Source organism: Triticum aestivum, chromosome 3D, assembly GCF_018294505.1.
Source record: "Triticum aestivum cultivar Chinese Spring chromosome 3D, IWGSC CS RefSeq v2.1, whole genome shotgun sequence".
Lineage (NCBI taxonomy): Eukaryota > Viridiplantae > Streptophyta > Magnoliopsida > Poales > Poaceae > Triticum > Triticum aestivum.
The window spans coordinates 434,474,802-434,497,258 of record NC_057802.1 but is presented as its reverse complement, the minus strand read 5'-3'; the positions used below and the strand labels follow the sequence as shown (position 1 = coordinate 434,497,258).

Genomic DNA, 22,457 nt, shown 5'->3' with positions numbered 1-22,457 from the left:
TTTCTTACTGTGCCTTTTCTATTTATTTCAACCTTTCTACCTGTACAATTCTTTTTACTCAAAATCAAGGTAGGGCGGGCGCCATCTCGCCCTACCGGGAGCTCCGCTTGTGTGCACAGGCACATCACCGTTGCTGTTTAAATTTTAGTTCAGGGTTTTGTAGGGTTTTAGGTGTCAAAAGTTTCAGTTTCGACAGTAGCAAGATTTCTCCAATTTCGTTAGAAATAACCGAGCTGCGACTCGGTCTTAGCTAGCTAGGATTGCGGCACCCTGACCCGATCATCGGATGGCACGATGAAACATTCATGGTGCCATGATAGGCGACGAGCGGGGAGTGCTGATATGGCGGTACTCATGACCCGAACGTGCCCTGGTTTTTCGTTTTCCGTTGAAGTTTGTAACGACTGAATAAAAGAAGAGAAACAGAAAGCTGCATATAGTTCGCAGCACAAAACCTCCCTCTCTCGTGTACTCACTCTTTCGTCCATAACTCCGGTGATCGACGAAGTTCTAGCTGCGCGGGGTTCGTCTGACAATCACTACATAATTGCCCTGGACAACAAGGCTAATCAACACAGAGATTTGGTTTACAATAGAAAAAACGATGTGATTACATATGAAGTTTAGGAAGACTTTTGAGCAGCAGCTCATCATCCTTTGCTTGAGTTGATTTTTATGTATGTGTTTTCTTTTAGCTTGGCCCGCCCAGGAATTTCTTTGTAGCTCTGCCACTGGTTACATCATCACTGTCGCAGCTCATTTTCTCTTATTGGGGAAAAAAAATCTTGGATCCAGATCCCCGCATCGGTTGATACTGTGATTTCGTGGCGTGTTCACTATAGGGGCGTCACCTTTGAGTTGGTTCCATCTAGGTGGTGTGTGTGTGGGGGGGGGGGGGGGGGTCTCATGGCTGATGTTGGTGGTCAGCGGCGGCTTGTGGCGCAATAACATTGGAGCTGAGCAAAGACGGGGCTGCAGTATGGTTGTATTTGTTGACTCTTTGGGTGTTCACGGGATCGCTGAGGTCTGTTTGTTGTTGTGGAGTTGGAGCTGCAGCCCTCTCGGTATCTTTGCAGCACAATCTAGATACTTCTCTTTTGTAGCTTCCCTATGTGCTGGAGCTGCCTTGTCATCGGCGTGTGAGGCTGACTGGAAGTTCTTAATATGGATGCATGTTTCTGTTGCGGTGAGGGCTTCATGACGGCCGTCAATGACTAAGTCGAAGTGGCTGGCTCGTGTAGAGGACTGGTGACGATGGCGCTGTGGTGCTATCTTGGTGATGTGTATTTTTTGCTCGGCGGTGTGCGTGGTGTCTCTTTGTGTGTGCTAGGTCCACCGATGGTGCCCCAAATGAAGATGGTTGTAACGATTTTACTCCAAAAATTTCATGCACATTAACTGCCTAGCTTTCTAATAAATCGGGTCCCAAGGGACCGTTTTATTATAAAAATATGTACATGAATTATGTTTGCTTGGTGACCGAAATACTTTTTACTCTTAGTCCTTTGCAAACATAAACGAACCTATGTATCTGAATTGTCACTGCAGCAAAAAAATGAAATTGCATGTTATTTTCGGAGGAGTATTTGCTGGCGAGCTCATATGTTCCCGGATGAACAGTAAAATCGAAAAACTGATTTTTTTTTTGACAAAAACATTAAGGAATTTGTTTTGGTCCTTGCAAAGTTTCATTATGACATCACATTTATGAAAAAAACAAATTGATGCTCTAAAAATTGTACTTTCGAACCCATTTTGGAGCTTTGGTTTTATTATTTTTGCCACGACTTCCAGGAATTTGATTCCGTGAGGAAATTTTGCAAGCACTCCAAACATCCTTTAATGATTGCCCCAAATAACTTTCAGAATTTTTTTAATTTGTTCCTTTTTCTGGTATACCAGGAGCGTTTAAGCTCGAGCTGAGAAAGGTACTTTTGGTTATTTTTCAACCTTCTTGCCAGAGGCGATCAAAGTGGGGCTACTGTAAAATTGGTGCGACCATTTGTGAGCCCCGAAATTAGAGTGTGCTGGATTCCCTTGTGTGGATCACTATTCATTAGTGTTTGCCACATTGTTGCACAGGTTTTTAATCCAATCTGGTACAACCCTTTAACTAAGTATATTGCCAAGAGCTGAGGAGTTCTACTGAAATTAGTGATGTCGGTTGAGAAGACAAAGTTGAGTTGTTACACCTATAGTAGACCAAACAAAACTGCCCTCTACTGTCGTTACCTTTTCTTCAGGTGCCTTTTCTATTTGTTTCAACCTTTCGGTGAGACGCCTGTCTCGTAATGTCAGTATCATCTCGAGTTAAACCATCTAAAGTATTAAAATCTTGTTAGTCTGTTTCCAAAAAAAAAAAAATCTTGTTAGTCTGAAGAGATGTACGTATTTGCATTGTCTTTTGTGTTGTCTAAGGCGATACTACCATCGTTGCGGTTCTCCTTGTCGACTGAGATATTATGAAATTTTGTAAGAGGATTATTGGTATGATGTTGAGTGCCTGCATAGTAGACAAGTCGACAGCCGTTCAACATCACTGCATTATTTTTCTCGAGGATTGAAGTAGTGCATGGCATCTACTACTCATCGTCTGCTGCGTTGTGGCTTCACTGTTATCTTGTGAGACCAGTCATGAGAGATGTGCTGCTTCCACTGTGCTATCTAAGAAACTGTAGACAGTCCATGCCTTTGACAAGGCTTATGCAAGGCTTCTTCTTTACAGGAAAACATCACTGACAGATGACGGTGCGCACTGCCACCAAAGACCACAGGAAGGAAGGAAGCCGCACGCAGAATTCTGATCTGCCCACAAGTTGAGGCCCCTTGTTTGTTTAGTATAAAACCAGATCGGTGGCTCGTCAGATTGAGATATTCCGCTCACATCCACTTCGAACGATTCCTTTCACTTTGGTTTGCTTGCTTTCTTGGGTAAATCACAACACGGTCCGCAACTCTCTTCTCTGATGAGAGGACATTCCTTGCAGGCTGTACCATCTTTTACAGTTTGCTGCCCACCGACAATTTAACGAACAGTTAGTGGTACTAGCATTGCCTGCAAATTCGAGCAGCAGAAAACCTCATGAAATAGATCTAGGGAATTAGGGTTTCGGACATTAGGGAATCTCATTAGTTGGTTATAAGCGGGTACGTACGACCCTGGCTGGCTCTCAAGTTTCTTGAATGATCAGTGCTAGTTTCCGTGGTGCAATCATTCGTCCAGGGTCAACTGCTTCACTGTGAAGTGTGAACTTCCTGATGTGCGCTGTGTTTGGACTTTCGGGCAAGCAACCTTGCCAGTTCATCTTCATCCTGTCTGGCCAAACGGCAGCTGCTGGAACCACAGTAGTCAGCTCCAACCTTAGCTTGGGCATGGATGGGCATGTTCGATCGACATGCAAGAGCAACGACGCGGAAGCACGTAGCGTGCACTTGCAAGTTACAGGACACAAGTCGAGTCTGAAGACTGAACTCTCATCCCTCCTCAGCACTACATCGTCCGTGGCGCTGTCGCAGCAACCAACCACCGGACGGCGATCACGAGACGAGCCAGCACGACCAGACAGCTTTCCTGCCACCAATGATAAGTGGCGCACTCGCGGATATAGCTCGCATGTCCCATCCATCTCCCGGCCCCGGAGTGCGATTTCACACAAGGCGGCATCATGATTGCGTTTCTTCGAGGCTACGGCAAATATTTCCACTTGCGAACGTATTACGTACTTAATTTGCATCTCCAGCTATGCTCGGCAGCAAGTAGTTGACGGTTGGCCGTTGCATCAAGTATAGTGATTGTTGTTCTCTCAAAAAAAAAAGTATAGTGATTGTTCAAGATAATTAACTCGAACTGTTTCATGTAAATAAATAAATCCATGTATAGTGATTGTGCAAGATAGCGTCAACCGCAAAACGATGTGAGGCCGCCGACGGGCATGTGTCACCGCGATGCATGCAACCTGCACGCGACCAACGTGACGGCCGCTCAACAAGAGGAGGAACCGCGACAGCCGCCAACAGGGTGCGTCCAAAACCGCGGAATTTGCAGCTCACCGCCCACAAGCATTGGCGGCTTGGCGCTGTCATCTGTCCGACACGAATATACAAAGCGCACAGCGACGCGCCGAAGGCGCCGAGCCTGCGGCCAGGCGTGCACCGACGAGGCGCCGGGCGCACAGCACGCGGCCACGACACCGCGACCTCATCGACCACGACGCCTCCCTCCAACCGCCGCGGCTAAGCAATGCCAGCCACCGGGGCGGTGAGCTGCAGGGGAAAGAATCCGCTGGAAAAAGCCGCGTTCCCACCGCGAGCGCCCATGCGAGATCCCGCGCCCCCCCGCGTTCCCACTCGTCCCACCCACTCGTAACCATCCGCCACGGCGCCCACGTAGGATTCGATCCCCCCACGTCAGTGTCCAGCGCGGCCGATACGTCGGCTGCGGCTTTTGCCCGGACGGTACTGCCACCCCCGTTCGCTCCAAGCCTCCGACTATATATCCGCACCTCTCAGACCAGCTGGTCACACAAAGACCACCTAATCTCTCTCTCTAATCCGAAACCAGAGGCAGCGCCGGAAGCAGCAGCGGCAGTAGCTAGCGACACACAACAACTACAGCAAGCACACGGGAGGAGGAAGAAGAAGGCTCTGCAGTTCTACACTTCTACTTCTGCACGCATGGGGAACTGCGCCATCACGCACCAGGCCACCTCGTGGGCGGACGACGGCGAGTGGGAGCTGCCGTCGCCCGGCGACGAGGACGAGGGGCAAGCGGAGCAGAGGAAGGAGCACGTCAGCGAGGTGACCATCAGGATCAGCAAGCGGCAGCTGCAGGAGCTGGTGGACAAGAGGGCCGACGACGGCGTCTGGAAGGGCCGGCGGTCGGCGTCGGAGCTTCTGACGGACATCATGAACGCCGGGGAGGTGCACCACCACGTCGACCACTGCAGGGCGGCGCACTGGAAGCCCGCTCTGCAGAGCATCCCGGAGGCGGTGGAGTCGTGACGCTACGCCCAGTGACGCGTCCCGGCCATGGCTTTCGATCGCCGGGTTTGGGCTTCTCGTCTCCTTCTTGGTTGCTTCTTCGCCGTGTCGACCTTTGGTAGAACACACAGCTTTTATGCGGCCTTTTTGTGTTATTATTCTTTGGTTTGGATCCAACGAACAATGTATATAGTAGGGAAAGTGGTGATGTAAATTGTAAAGTAGATCAATGTTCTTCTGTCCATACGGCTTTTTGTGTGTGGAACAAACCAAGCATTCTCAGTCGATCTGCTGCTTTGTGCGCGGAACAAACCAAGCATTTTTCACTTGATCTGCTGTCCAGAAACACGGTACAGACGAGCTTACCAGGAAGAGGAGGAAGAAGAAACCTACAAGGGACCATGGCCAAACTTGGAAACAGATGAGAATGCCCTGCAGGGCTGCAAAGCAATGTTGGTTGGTTGAACCCAGAAGCCAGGTTATGTTCCACTCAAAAAAAGAAAAGAAAAAAGAATCCAGGTTATGCAATGTAATTATGAATCATTGGGTGTGATCTGCCCAGTAAAGTCGTGGGTACCATTACCAATGAAGATTGCACACATGCATTTTCTTTCCTCCACGTTCATAAGCCCGTGCATTAAAAATGGGCAGTCTTGGTTCGTTCGCCTGCCGCGAGATGCATGAAAGACCTGATTCGCTATTATACTAGGATTTTACGATTTATTAGAAATCACCTCACCTAATAATATTACAAAAATACTACTACTATGTATTAGAAATACTGGTAGAGTGGACTTCTCGACATCTGACTTCCTTTTGTGTAGTATTTAATCAGGCTACACAATCAAGGAGGTTACAACAATAAAAAATACAAAAATGATAGAGCAGATTTGGATTAGGGGGGCCAAGTGCTATTAAAATAGGTTTAGGAGGGCCAAACCTTAAGCAAATACTCCCTCCGTTCCTAAATATAGGGTGTATAGGTTTACCAGCACCACTCACATGGGGCCGAGACCATGTACACATGCTCGAGCTCCCATGACACATAGAACCAAAACTGAAAGTGATTATAGTTCCATCATCCAGAGGAGCACACAATAGCAATATTACTTAGTGCCAAAGTGTAACTTCTTCCATGGACACATGAGGCTTATCAACGGTACTATCCCTATGGACTGGTCTAGAGCAGCCCACATTCATAAGGTGGCGAAGAGGACGGTTGGGGTTCTTCCTGACCACTGTGCCGCATAAGGCCACATGGTCCAAGCACCTTGTTGCCCCTATGTCTTGAAATAGGCTTTCGCCCACTTTATAAATAAAGCCATCATCACGTCCATACAACAATTTCAAATGCAGCAGAAAAAATAGTTTGCTCGAGCAACATCACAAGCACGCCCAAAGAACACATAAAAGAAATAGAAAAAGAAGACCACCAAGTCGTCGGAGTCTCAAGAGGCCTACGGCGAGGCAAGTCGGCGAGCGGCAACAATCATTGCATCCATCATAAGGCCCAACCTACCGCGATTTCGCTATTTAGACAGCGGAGCAAATTCTACACAAATGTAAGGAATTTTAAGTTAGTTAGAGGCCTTCCTAAGAAAGACCCACTCAATAACCATCTTATTGTGGTTCGTCCATGACGTCCAATCTAGTGCCTCAAACACAAGCTAGAAGAGTCAGCTCCTCTTTCTGGTCTGGTTGGCATAGATTTAAAGAAATCCGGCCAGGTGCGGGGCCTGCCAGTCAGGCCCCATAGCCTCATGGACAAAACTCAAAAGAACTGTAGTTGTCGTGCAAGTGAAGAGGATGTGGGTCCCCGTCACCTGGACACCACAAAGAGGGCACAACGTATTCCCAGGGTTGTGTCTCTTGATCACCTCTGCCCCAGATGGGATGGGATCTAGCAACAATTGCCAAACAAACTTTTTGATCTTCAAGGGTAAGGACGCTTTCAAGAGTGGAGAGGTCTAGGAAATCGACAGCTGTCTGCACAAGGCATGATATGTCGAGCTGACAGAAAAGACTCCGCCAATCGCTAGGATATGATGTCTAGATTATCCGCGAGCACCTGCAGGAGGACAGCCTGCAAACTAGCGCACTCAAGGGTCTCCACCTGCCCAAATGTCCTTCAAGATAAGACATTCCACTAGCCATTGTGGGCAGCCATGGAAACCAACACCATGGGATCTGAGGAAACAAGTTTGGAAATCCTGTACATAATGGGACACTGTCAACCCACGGGTCAAGCCAAAATAGAGTCCCGTCACCATTGCCAATGGGTACAGACATCCCAAGGTGGATCACATGCTTGGTCTGCTAGACGAACCTCCAAAACTGGGATACTTCCCTACGTGCACATGCAACCAGTGGCTGTCTCAGCAAGTACTTTGCTTGAATAAGCTGAAGCATAAACCCACGTCCCTTCAAAACATCCACCAAACCTAGCGCGTCATAAGGCCATGTTCATGTGAGTTGACACCAGAATGCCTATCCCTCCCAGGTCCTTTGGCATGCAGATGTCAGCCCACATCACCATATGGTATTTTTGCGGCATCCATCACCTGCCAGAAGAAATGGGAGAGATCCTTATCAAACGAGCTATGTACCCTTTCAGGTAGGATATATAAACCCATCATATACATGGAAAGGCTAGAGAGGTTGGAATCCATAAGGATGGTCTTACTATACCCTTCGAAGTAAAACGATAGCACCAAGGTTCCGCCCTAGATGCGACCCTCCCCATAAGCAGGCCGAACTCGCTCAACAAACCCCTGAGTCAGGTAGCGGCATCCGCAAGTACGCAATGGGGAAGGTGGACAACCTGTAATTCAGGTTGTCTGCAATTCGTTGCTGCTCGGTCTCGGTGTATCTGTGACGCCCCCGATTCAACCGTACACTAATCATACACGCAAACGTGTACGATCAAGATCAGGGACTCACGGGAAGATATCACAACACAACTCTAAAAATAAAATAAGTCATACAAGCATCATAATACAAGCCAGGGGCCTCGAGGGCTCGAATACAAGTGCTCGATCATAGACGAGTCAGCGGAAGCAACAATATCTGAGTACAGACATAAGTTAAACAAGTTGCCATAAGATGGCTAGCACAAACTGGGATGCAGATCGAAAGAGGCGCAGCAGAATAGGACCACTGACAGGCTATGACAAGTGATCACGGCCCAGTAGTATAGCATGGCAGACGGACAAGAGTGTAGGGCCGCTGATGTAATACTAGCATCCTATTCTAAGCATTTAGGATTGCAGGTAAGGGTAACCACTGTAGCAACAATGACAGGCTATGCAGCAGAATAGGATTAACCGAAAGCAGTAACATGCTACACTACTCTAACGCAAGCAGTAGAGAGAAGGAATAGGCGATATCTGGTGATCGAGGGGGGGGGCTTGCCTGGTTGCTTTGGCAAGGAAGGGTCATCAACACCGTAGTCGATTGGGGCACCAGCAGCGGCGTCAATCTCGTAGTCTACCGGAGAGAAGAGGGGGAAGAAACAATGAATACAATGTAAACATAAACATGACGGTGCATGGCATGACAATGCACGGTGCTAGGTGTGCCCTTACGCGGTAGGAGGTGATACCGGCAAAGGGGGGAAACATCCGGGAAAGTATTCCCGATGTTTCGCGTTTTTGGACAGATGAACCGAAGGGGGAAAGTCGAGTGTTCGCTATGCTAGGGATGTGTGGCGGACGAACAGGCTACGTATTCAGATTCGTCTCGTCGTTCTGAGCAACTTTCATGTACAAAGTTTTTCCATCCGAGCTACGGTTTATTTTATATTAATTTTAAAAGGATTTTATCATTTTTAGAATTTATTTAATTACTTTAAATCAACATTATCCAGAATAGTGTATGCTGACGTCATCATGACGTCAGCAGTCAACAGGGCGTTGACTGGTCAAACTGACATGCGGGGCCCACCTGTCATCCTCTGTTTAGGTTAATTAGGATTTAGCTAAACTAATTATTGTTTAATTAAACTAACTAGTTAATTATATTAATTAAACATGATTAATTAACTTAATTAATTCACTAATTAATTAGTTATTAATTTTATTAATTCACTTTTTTATTTTCTTTTTCTTTTTTTTAAAACGTTCTGGGGGCGGCCCCACATGTCAAAGGCCCAGAGGGGCCTATCGGGTTCGGGTGCTCGGGTGCGGGTGAGCGGGCGACGGGTATGGGCGCTCAGTGCCCGGGCGCGGCTTGGCGTGGCCACCGGCGGGCGGCTGCGGCACGGTGGTGACGGCGCTGGGCGGTGGCGTGTAGCGGCAGCGTCGGCGCTGCAGGCAGTCGGGTCAGGGGGCGCGAAGGCGCGGGCGGCTTCGGGGAGCCGTGGCCAGGGAGGGAGTGGAGCTGAGCGGCGGCGCCGGTGAGAGCGACGAGCAGAGGAGGCACGATGGAGGGCGCGCGGCGGCCTTGGCTGGGAGTGGCGCGGGGCGGCAGCAGGCGGGGCCGGCGGTCGAGAAGGGCAGGGGCGCATCACGGTGGCTGGACGGCGGCGCGGCCATGGGGGGCGAAGTTCGACAGGTCAGCAGCAGAAGCAGCTGCAGCCGCCGGAAGGGCGCGGTCGCGGTGCGCAGTTGTAGCTGGGGAGGGCGAGACGGCGAGCTTGCGGGCCGGTGAGCAGGGGCCGAGGCGACGGCGGCCGCGCATGGAAGGGACAAGGGCGAGGCGCAGCGAGGCGGGGCTCGAGCACGCGTGTGCGTGTGCGCGCGAGACGCACCGAGCGTGGCGAGCAGGGGAGGTGCGGACGGCGCGAGGACGGTGCGGTTGCGCGCGTGGGACGACCGGAGCAGCAGCGGCACACGGGCGCAGGGGAGCAGGGGCGGCTCGCAGCGTAGCAACAGCAGGTTCAGGGGATTAAGAGGTCGGGGCCTCACCGCGGGTAGCAGGGTTCGGGGCAGTGCGGCGCGGGGAGGAAGTCGGAGACGACGGCGACGTGGAGGAGGCAGTCCGGCGAGGAGGGGCTCCGGCGACGGCGGAGCGGTCCGGCGGGGTGGCCTCCGGCGACGGCGTCGGGCGGTTGTTCCCCACCCCGATCCAGATGGGATCGAGAGTGGTGGGGGGAGAGGGAGAGAGCGAGTGGGGGAAAGTGGGGGCGACGGTTTAGGGTTTCGGGGTCAGGGGGTTAAGAGAGTGGGTGGGCTGGCCTGGTGGCCCGGTTGGGCTGCTGGCTGGGTCGTGGCCCAGTGGGGGGCTTTTCTTTGTTTTTCTTTTCTTTTGTTTTATTTTCACTTATTCTTTTTATTTATTTTCTTTTCTATTTTAAATCATTTTAAAGTATTTAGGAATTTTCTAAAAATGAGTTTTCTCCACAATAATTATCAGTGCAATATTTGGCACCCACCGAACATTTTTGTTTCAATGTTTGAAAACTTTTGTTGTTTGCAATATTTTGAATTTGATTTTTTAACCAGTTTTGAACTAACAAGAGATTAGCAACAGTAACAAAGGTGACGTGGCATCATTAGCAGAGTTTCACTGTAGCTTAATTATCCGGACGTCACAGTATCCTAAAACCACCACTTTGCTCTTGTCAAAATTTCACATATTAGGACGATTCCAAGGCTAAAGCACAGTTATGGGTAGCATAGCGGTGCCTCCAAAGAGTATAACAATGGTTGTAAGCATAGGCCTTTCCAATATCGACGTAAGTTGAGCAGAGCTTTCATGCAAAACACCATATCCACCCGGATGAGGCTCATCGATGTACCCAACTAGCTTGCGAGATTTTGGCCCACAACGTGTGGTAAGGAAGAAGCTACGGCCAAGCCATCCCCATCAGGTGTTCATACATGGATGCAATGAGTTGTCTTAACAAGTCACAAAGGGCGTGGTAGAACAAAGCGGATGCTAACACCAAGGCAGGAGCCAGTGCCATCATTAGCAGAGAGGCGTCACGGCATGCGAGCTGCTTAAGTGTTAGAGCAAATTATTTGTTACACTCATGTCATCGTCACTCTTGGGCCATCGGCAAACGCACATTAAGGAGCATATACGAGAGTAGCAACGCGAAGAGGTGGTTCGTCGACGAGCGCAACTAAGAATAAGATGTTGTGGAGATGAGTCATGACTGAAATAACCAATTGAGATGTTTTGCCATTTTCTTTCGCCATTCGACACCTCCTCCTCTGATGATGAGGGGGGGGGGGTGGAAGGATACCAATGGCATGAGAAGTTGCCTAGGAAGCTCTCGAGGCCTAAGATTTTTTTAAATTGATTTTGGAATGGGAATTTCTTTTGGGAATGAGTCGAAAGGTGTATTTTGAAAAACTACAATGTGCTATGAGATTGAAACATTGTTGTAAGTTTTTGCTAGACAACTTCTGTGTGGAGTGTGTTTGGGGCTTCTTTGGATTGAAGGAATTTAGAAAACGTAGGAATAGAAAAAACATAGGATTAAGATGCCATATCCTATGGATTCCTACATGATTTCAAAACACAGGAATTTATAAGATGTGTCGGATGGTGCATGGGAAATGATCACATGAAATTTAGAGGATTGAGGGGGTAGAAAGAGAGAGAGAGAGAGAGAGAGAGAGAGAGAGAGAGAGAGAGAGCAAGTGCATTGGACCTCTCAAAGGAAAAATAAAATGAGGTTTGAGCTCATGTTTAGATTCCTATGGAATGGAGGGTATAGGAATGGATTTGATAGAAATTTGGTGAACCCATTCCTATGGATTGTAATCCTACAAAATTTCTATAAAATTCCTTCAATCCAAACAAGACCTGTATTTTCATGAACTTAATAGCAATTTTCCAGCCGATCCTACTGGCAGTAAGGTAACCATCTAAACATCGACTGATATGGAGGACAAACTGAACTTGGCGCGGGATTTGTTTTTTCTAATCTAATGGGATCTACGGAATCGCCTAGCTGTGCCCTCCATCTTGAGGCCCTGGGCTTAAGTCGTTTGTCGCCGGAAAAGGCCCATGGGCTGGAGGTGCCGTTTACTGAGGAGGAAATAAAACATGTTATCTGGGACATGCCGACGGACCGTGCACCTGGGCCAGACGGCTTTTCGGGTCTTTTCTTCAGGACATGTTGGGAGATAATTGCCAAGGATTTCATGGCTGTTATGAACATGCTTTTTGAAGGGCGTTTTTACTCGTTTGGTGCTCTCAACACCTCCATCCTAACCCTTCTCCCCAAGAAGGAGGACCCCTTGCAGATAAGTGATTTCAGGCCGATCAATCTGATCCATGGGGCGGCCAATTTTTTTGCCAAAGCTTTGGCCACCAGGTTGGCCGCGCTTCTGCCCTCTCTCATATCCCAGGCCCAGAGCGCTTTCGTCTAGAAGAGGAGCATACATGAAAACTTCAAGTTTGTTCGCAATGCGGCAAGGACACTCCATCAGAAAAAGAAGCAAGCTGGCATGATGAAGATCGATGTTTCGAAGGCTTTCGATACACTCTCATGGAATTTCCTGATTGAGGTGCTTCGGGCCAGAGGTTTCAGTTATCGGTGATGCTCCTAGATTTGTGGCTTGCTGAGCACGGCTTCCACCTCCGTCCACGTCAACGGGGAGCTCTCTCAGCCTTTCTCTCTTGGCCAGGGCGTAAGGCAGGGGGACCAGATATCCCCGGTGCTCTTCATTCTCGCCATGGACACCATACATGGGATGCTGCAGTGGGCAGTGCATAGGCAGGTGCTGCCAGACCTTGGCCTTGGTAATGTGACCCCGAGGGCTTCCATTTTTGCTAATGATGCGATCCTCTTCTTCAAGCCTCAGTTCAATGATCTCCAAGTGGTTGCAGCCACTTTGCAGCTGTTTGGTCAGGTATCTGGCCTTCGCATCAACATGCAGAAGAGCTCGATCATGTGCATTCGCTGCGATGAAGAACTTGCATCCTCGGTGGCGCGGCACTTTGGCTGTCGAAAGCAGGGTTTTCCTATCAAGTACTTGGGTCTGCCACTCTCGGTTTTCAGATTGAAACGCCAGGATATTATGCCTCTGGTGGACAGATACTCCAACAAGATGAAGGGTTGGAAACCAAAGCTCTTGCTGGCTGCGGGGTGACTCACTCTGGTCAATTCGGTGCTTATGGCATTGCCCATACATCTTATGTCAGTATTACCCTTGCCTGTATGGGAAATCAAGATCATCAACAAGAAATGTCGTGGCTTCATTTGGAAGGGAGAGGAAGAAGTGAGTGGAGGGCATTGCCTTGTCCCCTGGAAACAGCTTTGTTCTCCGAAAGATTGCGGCGGTCTTGGTGTTCTCAATCTATGATGGTCCGGATGGGCTTTAAGATGTAGATGGCCATGGATGAGGTGGGATGAAATTTCAAGACCATGGCAATTGCTGCCAGATAGCCAGGAGAAAGAGGTCTTGGCAATGTTCAGCGCTGCCACTACAATATCACTTGGCAATGGACAGACCACACGGTTTTGGACGGACAATTGGCTGCCAAATGGGAGATCGATTGCGGCCTCTGAAGCCAGCTCTGTTCTCCTACGTCAGAGACTCTGGCATGTCGGTTAGCGAAGCCTTGCAAGGGCAGTCTTGGGTCAGAGATCGCGGGCGGCATCTCTGTGCGGGCGCTCGCACAGTACCTCACCATCTGGGATATCACTCATGCCACGAACCTGACTCCTGGGGTCACTGATCGGGCTCTTTGGAGGCTCTCGAAGGACCGGCAATTCTCTGTCAGTAGTGCCTACAGTTTGTTCTTCATGGCTAACGAGCGCTTCGCTTGCAACAAGCCAATCTAGAAGTCTAAGCCCCCCCTCCCACGGTGCAAGTTTTTCATGTGGCTTGCGGTGCATGGCAAATGCCTGACAGCGGATAATCTGCTTCGACGAGGACGGCCGGCCTCTGCTTCATGCCCCTTGTGTCTATCTGAGCCGGAGAGCTGCGTCCACCTATTCGTTCATTGCCGCTTCTCGCAGCACGTCTGGAGGCTTTTCAAGGCTCGTCTGGGAATAGACTTTCTTTCGCCGGACGACAGCTTCTGCTCCATCGAGGATTGGTGGCTACAGGCCAGAGCAGGAGTGCCCACGAGGATGCGTCGCAAATTTGACACCATCACCATCCTGATTCATTGGCGGCTATGGAAGGAAAGAAACTCCAGGATCTTCAACCAGACGGCTAGCAGTGCAGAAAGGGTGCTTGATCTCATTTGAGAAGACATTGCCGTCTAGCAATTAGCGGGATGCGTTATGGAGCTGGGTGATTAATCTTGAGTCGACCGGACGTCTAGGCCTCTTTGCACTTTGTTGTATGTCTTTTCAGATCATGTTTGGTCTGTTCTTCTTTTGTTTCCTTGGTTCTCCAGCTCTAGTGCGCCTAGATCGCTGACCACTGTGTACTCTCTTCTCCTATCTAATAAAAGTACGGCCACTGGCCCTTCGATCAGTAAGGTAACCATCTTTACAAAACCAATATCTAAGGCAAGATCAAAGGTGAAAGAGTATTCCACAAAAATCTAGACGTTCGGAACAACTCAAGGGAGATAGCTCATTTGAGACTGATTGTAAAATGTGAGGGGCACATTCACTACAAACTGACCCACACATTGTCCAGCTGACCGTGCAAGCATTTGCAAGTCAAAATGTCCCATAAACTCTTTATAAGACAAAATGGAGGCTGCTATGGTGCACAGTACTAGGTGCCCACAAACACATGATAAGCCGGGGTCTATATCAAGGTTGCTGGATGTACCAATCGATCGATTAGTGGCATCGAAGTGGTGGGCATAGTGTTGCCATCGTGTTGACCGCGCAAGTTGCTATCTGGAGGTCCCATTTTCCAGGCTCCAGCAAAGGACTCTTCCGTATATGTACGAGCAACTAGTGGCGTACATAGTTTGGAGCACTGAATTTTCAGTTCTGGTAGCGGTTGACAGATACGGCCATTATTAGGGCAGAAGAAACTGGTGGTGCTACGAATTATGGTTTCATGGAAAACAAACACTGAGAGAAGATAATAGCCAGGTGACGCTGAAATGACATAATGATCATGTGTCCCCATTTGAGTCTTGGCCATTTCTGCATTTGCAACTTCTCTGCCTTTGTGCTTCATAGTCATACAGCTGCTAGCCAGGGCAGTGATCCTCTTGTGTGCCCTTGATAAGGTGTGATTTCTCAAAAATATTATTCAGAATCCTCAGAAAATTAGTTATGAATCCTCTAAACAAAAATGTATAGGCACTAAAACTTCAACAAGTAGGTGTGACATAAGAGTTGTGAAGTGAGTATAGCATTGGGCATAATGAAATGGGCGCGCTTGCATATGCTGAAAATCACGTTTTGCATATACAAAGAGCGCTCATGTCCCATGCATGCAGGGGATCACGGCGAACGTGAAATACGTATGCAAAATCTAGATAAAGAAATATATCCTCCTGTATATAGAACCTAATCTCTAGCGACTGTTTTGTAAGCCTGTACACGTACGCCAACAAGCAAGGCAACAAATTAAGGGCACGCTGCGTGCGCATGCATGCAAGCATCGTCCGCGTCTAGTCCTTGGCAATATCTTCGTGGAATTCTAGCTGCTATAGCGTGATTAGCTCTGGAAGATCTTGGTTGGTTTGGAGTTGGACCAGTTCTTGCATTGTCAAGTTAGGTACCCACATCTGTCGGTCCTATTTTTATCCCGTTTTGATCAGTCACATTTTTTTTCATGTTTTGTCTTTGGTTATTTGGCCGAGCCTTATTCAGGGCACAATGACCTATTTTTTTTAAAAAGGAGGATAATCTTAGGCCTCTGCATCGAGCAATGAACACAACCATACAATGGGCAGTGGCTACACCCCAGGCTTGGGGAGCCCGGGCCCGGGTCATGGCGCCGAAAGCCTTCATTGACTGTAGAGTTTGTTGCACTGTTATCCTGGCTTCGCCCCTGACAATGGCCTATTAGTTCATGATTCGTAATTGTGTTGTCCCTCTGGTTGGGTGTTTCTCAACTGGAGATGACCGGTTTCTACCGATCGATCTACATATCTCTCCTAGAACAAATTCTAAAAATCTTGCGGCTTGCTCGAGTTCTTGAGATGTTCTTCACGACAACCCAACACCGAACATGCTTACGAAAAATCGGCAGAGATCACCGGCAGGGCAGAGAAGGCAGCCCGAGCTTTTTCCAAATTCTGCATGGACAGTGGGTGACACGTACCATCAACTCCCATCCCGGTCGTTGGCTCCACAAAAGCCTTGAGCACCGGAAGATCCCGTGGAAAAGCCGCGTTCACACACGCGCGCGGAGCCTTCCGCACGCCTCGCGCGGAAGGAAGGAGGGGAACGTTTGAAGATTCGCTCCCGGGCGCCAGTTTCCCACCACGTACGTCCACCGCCGCGCCGTCCCCACCACCGATCCCGGCCGTCCAGCGCCCTGCTCGCCTCCATCCCACCGGCCGCACTACTCCACGGATCGCCGCGGCCGTCCACGTGGCAAGATGGGCGCCCGGTTGGGGAGAAAGCCGCCTGCGCGAGACGCCGAGACGTGGTCTCCCGGCCTCCACGTCCAACTTCCATCCGCCCTCCATGGTCCAACTTGGCACGTCCCCTTCAAGCTCCAGCCTCTATGTATATATATAAGCTGTATCGCGCAGGCCAAACGATCTTCCCTCTCTCCCTCTCTCTTACCACGAAGCTCAAGCCGGACCTAGCTCAAGAAGATCCAGAGCTAGCATCCAGGCTTGACATACGATCATATATATACGATTCGCACCGATCGGGAGGTCGATCATCCATGGGGAACTGCTTCAAGCTTCAGCGCGCCTCCGAGTCGTGGGTCGACGACGACGAGTGGGAGGTGGACGTGGTGGAGGGGACGAAGGCGGCCGCCGAGAACGAGAAGACGGGGCGGGTGGAGGTGAAGATCAGGGTGACCAAGAGGCAGGTCCAGGAGCTGCTGCAGCAGGCCGCCCGGGACGGCAAGGGGAAGAGGGCGACGGAAAAGGTGCTGACGGATCTGATCAACTCCGGCACGGTGTGCTACCACGACGACCACGAGACGAGGGGGCACTGGCGGCCGTCGCTGCAGAGCATCACCGAAGCCGAGGAGCCTTGACTTCGATCTGTAGGACTGCTCCACCGATCTCTTGATTCTGATGTGCGTATGGTATATAGTTGGTGTATGTAGGAGTGGAGGCATTGGTTTTTGGATCGAGATTCTATTAGGAGATGTACAGACTACAGAAATGCCGGTAGTAGAGATGATTTTTTTGGGAGTTCCTCTTCTGGAAATCTCTTATATATTTCTACCTATGTGTTTTTAGTCTGTGATTAATCCCAGGACCTCTCGAGTATTTGGGATAGAGGAGACATATATGAAATGCTATCTTCAAATGTAAACTGAAAGCAGAACAGAATGCATCGCCATGACATTTTTTTTTTCAGAAAACTTCACTCTTCCGATTGGCTGTTATAGTGATTAAGAACAGATTAGGCGTAAAGGTGACGCGCGTTCACAGATTCATTACCTGGCTAGGGCCGGTAAATGCAGGCGCTATATGCTCACCCACTATTTTCGTCCCTCTAAGCGCAGTCAAACTGATGGACAGCTGCGATTACATTACTAGCATCGACGACTGTATATTCCACACTGAATTGGTCCAGTCTATGGGCTATGCCTATCGATGATTTACTATTCCAAGGACAAATATTTGTCCTTATGTTAGACGAACACGTTTATTTTTGACGGAAAACAGTAGGTGATTTGCCTACTATTCAAACAAATTAAAGAATTATAGAGTCTTACATACAAGTATTTACAAAAGAGCAGCAACATCTAAGAAGAAAGGTAGTACTGAAATCTATCCATCCATACAGCGAAAGCTGAATAGGGTACTCTGTTAGCTCTATGTAAGATGAGCATTTTTCTCTAAAAAAATGTAAGATGAGCTTACGCTCATCCATGAAAAAGAAAACTAACATCTGTAGAGACTGGGGATCTTATGCTTGAAGATGAAATCATTTCTGCAAATGCAGAAGCTCCAGGTTACCAAAATACTGTAATTAGCACCATTAGGGCATCGATAATGCCTCAATCGCTACACATTCTCCTGGAGATCATCAGTCATTTGCACATTGGGGCATAGATGAGTACTGCTCTCTGTAACTCTCTGTAACTTGCTGATTACACATGACACAATCATAGGAGGGAAGCTAAAAGGTTGTTTTTCTCTGAAGCATCTCTGTGCTATTAAGTCTATCCACAAGGAGCAACCGAAAGAACGCCTGGTGTTTCCGTTGCACACATGATTTCTACAACCAAGCAAATGATGCAGCTGCATATCAGAAGTTTGTATACTTTAGCAGTACAGTAAGCAGCAGGTACCCCCATCCATGATGCTCTATGTTCAGATTCAGATCCTGCAACTGGTGCTCCAATGCCAAAAGTTGCACATGTGCTTCTTGGGATAAAGGCAGATGAGAGTTTTCATTAAGACTATTTTTTCGCATGAACTTGCCCAGAGAGGCATTAGCGGAGTTCGTAAAGTAGGCAACATGTCAAATCTGAAGAGTTAGTACCGTTTAGCATCAAGAGTTGTAACGCTTAACAATTATGGGCGCTGCTAGGCGTAAGCCGACTGATTTCAATTTCAGGAGAAAATCAGTCGGCTCGTCAGCCATTCGATTCAGGCCCCCACAGCCGTTGGATTGGTCTTTCTTACGCAACGCATGCGGCAGCTTCGTCCTCTACCTGTGACGAAAATTCTCCACGCTCTCGATCCTCTTCCACGCACACGGGAGCCCTGGCTACGGCGGCGAGCTCCGGCAAGACATCCCAACCAGGCTCGCAGTGCCATGTTCAACCTTGTAGCAACGCCGCTACCGCCGGCACCAAAACCACCACTGCGGGCGGCCGGGGAGCCGGCCCCTTGCAACACCCTCGGTGCCTCCCCCTGTAGCACCGCCACCGGCGAAACTCCATTGTAGCACTGGTGGCCCTCCGACGAAGCTCCATTGAAGCATTCGACGGAGCTTCATTGCAACACCGACGACCGACCGGCAAAGCTCCATTGGCAGCGACGGGTGCTGCGACGCAGCGCATGGTGAAGACGGCGGAAGTTGGGAATCTATGCAGCGCTGGCCATGGCGGATGCTGCGGTGCAACGTTTGGCAGCGATGGGTGCTGCGATGCAGCACCGCGTCCATGGCGGAAACTCCAATACAGCGCGCGACGACGGCGAAAGTTGCGATGCAGCACCGGCGGTCATGGAGGATGCTCCGAAGAAACGTTGCCGGAGACAGGTGGTGCGATGCAGCGCGAGATGACGCCGGCGGCCATGGCGAAAGCTGCGATGCAGCGCCGGCGGCCATGGCGAAAGGCTGCGATGCAGCACGGGATGTGCGCGGTGCGGCGCCGTCGCCTACGGCGGGTGCTGCGATGCAGCTCGACGGCGACGGGAGCTGCGATGCAAGGCGACGACGGATTGCAGCGGCAACGGGTGACGAAGGGAATGAGATGTGTGTGTGGTCGAGACGTTTCAACCAGAGGAAGCAGGAAGAGGATAAGAGCAACGTGGGTCCCATAAAAGACACGTGGGAGGCGCAGGAGGCGGCTTGAAGGAGACGTGGGATCAGTCGGTTTAAAAGGAGTGTTTTCCAACAATTATAGCTTAGTGCTAGAATGTAGAAGGTCTAGAGGCCTCTCTCTTGATTATCCACGTACTAGTGACTTGTAACTGAACATGTATATGTACTATATAAACAGATCAATACATTGAGTATGATCACGGCAAATAATCGTATGAGAGCAGTGAGGAAAGCTTCGTCCCAAAAGGAAGTGGAAGCGAGGAGTGAGGGAGGGAGGGAAATGCCATTTTCAACAACATGTCGATGCTTTCGTTCCGCGACGCCATTTTGCTGGGAGATGTGCGGGCACGTACCACAGTGAGCGATGCCGACACGTGAAAAATATCGCCCCCGCCTCCACCGTCTGATTGCACAGCATACATGGTTTTGGAAAGCCCCCCCCCCCCCCGACACACATCGGTGTGAACTAGCTCAAGGGGTGAGTTGGTTACTGAGAGGAATTATTATATGGAAGCTGATGCATTTTGTCACACGTTGGCAAGCATCACATACTAAGGACTCACAAGACCGCGCACAAGCTAGTTCATTCAACCTAAGACGGAATCGACGACGCTGGATGAAGGATGGCCGAGCCTCTTGTGACAATGTTCAGAGGAGCCTTATGTTAGACGAACACGTTTATTTTTGACGGAAAACAGTAGATGAGTTGTCTACTGTTCAAACAAATTAAAGAATTATAGTGTTGCATGCAAGTATTTACAGAAAAGCGGCAACATCTAAGAAGAAAGCTACTGAAATGTATCCACCCATACAGCAAAAGCTGAATAAGATGCTTTGTTAGCTCTAGTAAGATGAGCTTCCCGCCGCTCCCATGCAGCGCGGCCGCCCCGCACCAGGGCGTCCCCGCCACCACTCTCCTCTCCACCGCCGCTGGCGACGACCCCAGGGCAAAGCCTGAGCGGCTCAGCGGCGGCGGCCTTCTTCTCGCGCGTTAGCTGCTCAAGATCGTTGTGGCGGTTTTGATCTTGATCTCCTCGGCGGTGATGGTGCACAATGACGGTTGGAGTGTGGCGGCGGGTATGTAGCCACAGCGGCAGGTGGCGGCAGTGGCCATGCTGCAGTGGCTCAACCTCCGGTTCAGCTTGGGATCGCGGTAGTGCTTGTGGTTTTGATCTGCATCACGCGGACGCCCGGGGCGGCAACCCTGGGCTTGGCGGTGGTGGTCATCTCCTCCATCAAAGGTGGTTGGCCTGAGTCTGGGTGGTCGGATATCGAGATCGGTCATCTAGTCCCGGCTACGAGTCGGGGAGACATAGTTGCCGGTGAAAATTGAGCCGACGGCGGGCGATGGCGCCGTTCTGCGTTGTTACCTTGATGAAGGCATAGTCGTGTAACTACTGTTGACCCACTTGTGCTGCTACGGGGGAAACTGACACTGCAGTGCCACCATCGCAGGTGCTACGCACGACAGATCTTTTAGAGACTTCAAGCTGTGTCAACCCACTTGGGCACGTACCAGATCGGACGATGGTGGCACTACGGTGTCGGTTTTCTCTTGGGAGCATAGTTTGTGGAGCAATGCCGGAAGACAGAGGCAGGAGGTGGAGCGGCTTCGTCTTGCATGGAGCTTCGGTGGAGGTGTCAAGTCATGCCTAGCCGACAGGTGCTACGCTCTGACATGCCTGTTCGCAGGTGCTACGCACGACATATCTTTTAGAGACTTCAAGCTGTGTCGGATGGTGGTACTTGCTGGCATGGTGCTGCCATGTACCGGCGGTGACCGCGACGTGCTCAGTAGTTTGCGCGCAGGGATGTGGTGCCGTTGGGCGCCGTTGTGGCGTAGACGGATGGTCGGACTGATAAGGATGATGCGGATCTCTTTCCTGAATATGGGCCAGCGGTTCGATGATGGTGGCTTCTAAAACATGTGCATAGGGTGTACGCTTTAGGTTTGCTGCACCAGCTGTAGGTTCCGATACGTTATGTAGATGGATTGGCGATGACACCGATTTTAGATATGGGGAGTGAGAGCACTCCACATTAACGAGTTTGTAGGGGTGAGTGATGGCTTTGGATAACTTTATATATATTCTTATCAGACCTTTATTAAATAACTAATAAAGATGACTGTATGCATCGATTGATGTAGAGGTCGGGAATTTAAACATTCTTTTCCAAAAGAAAACTGTAAGATGAGCTTCATCCAAAGACTCGACATCTGTACAGACTGGGGGTCTTCTTATGTTTGAAGATGAAACCATTTCTGCAAATATAGATACTCCAGGTTACCAAAATAGTTTTCCCATGAAGAAAGGCACGCCCGACTCATGCCTCAGTCCCTGCAGATTCTCCTGGAGATCATTAGTCATTTGCACATTGGGGCATAGATAATGACAACAGCAGCTTTGCAAATGGGCAGTCAGATAACAGATGAGTACTGCTCTCTCTAACTTGCTGATAACACATGACATAATAAGAGGAGGGTGTTAGATAAACAACAACTAGTATTCACTGAGGGCCAAAGGCCATTACATATACATGTGTGGTAAAATGCAGGAAACCCCTTATACAATGGGGATATACCGAAAAGGGACTATACACATCTAACACCCCCCTCAAACTCAAGGTGGATCAACAACAGTGAGTTTGGAGAGGAAAAAGCCATGCTACGCTCGAGTCTGTGCCTTCATGAAGAAGTCCGCCAACTGTAACTCAGAGGGCAAATAGTGAAGAGCGAGAGTCTGATCCTGCACAGCAGCACACACAAAGTGGGCATCCACACCGATGTGTTTGGTGAGCTCATGCTTCACCGGGTCACGCGCAATACTGATAGCACCAGTACTGTCTGACAGTAAGGGAGTCGAGGTAGTAGCAGACACACCAAAATCCTCAAGTAACCACCGTAACCAGATCACCTCAGCCGTCAACATAGCCATGGCTCGCAACTCAGCCTCTGTACTCGAGC

General features: G+C 49.6%; 2 protein-coding genes across 2 annotated transcripts; both read left to right on the top strand.

Moving 5' to 3' along the window:
- Positions 1-4,509: 4,509 nt before the first annotated feature.
- Positions 4,510-5,311, top strand: LOC123074869 (uncharacterized). The gene has a single exon (XM_044497602.1). The coding sequence runs from the start codon at positions 4,675-4,677 to the stop codon at positions 4,999-5,001; it is 327 nt and encodes a 108-aa protein (XP_044353537.1). The 5' UTR covers positions 4,510-4,674; the 3' UTR covers positions 5,002-5,311.
- An 11,250-nt stretch (positions 5,312-16,561) lies between these two features.
- Positions 16,562-17,240, top strand: LOC123074867 (uncharacterized). Its single transcript, XM_044497601.1, has one exon. It carries the CDS (start codon positions 16,701-16,703, stop codon positions 17,019-17,021), a length of 321 nt encoding a protein of 106 aa, XP_044353536.1. The 5' UTR covers positions 16,562-16,700; the 3' UTR covers positions 17,022-17,240.
- The last annotated feature ends 5,217 nt before the right edge of the window (positions 17,241-22,457 follow it).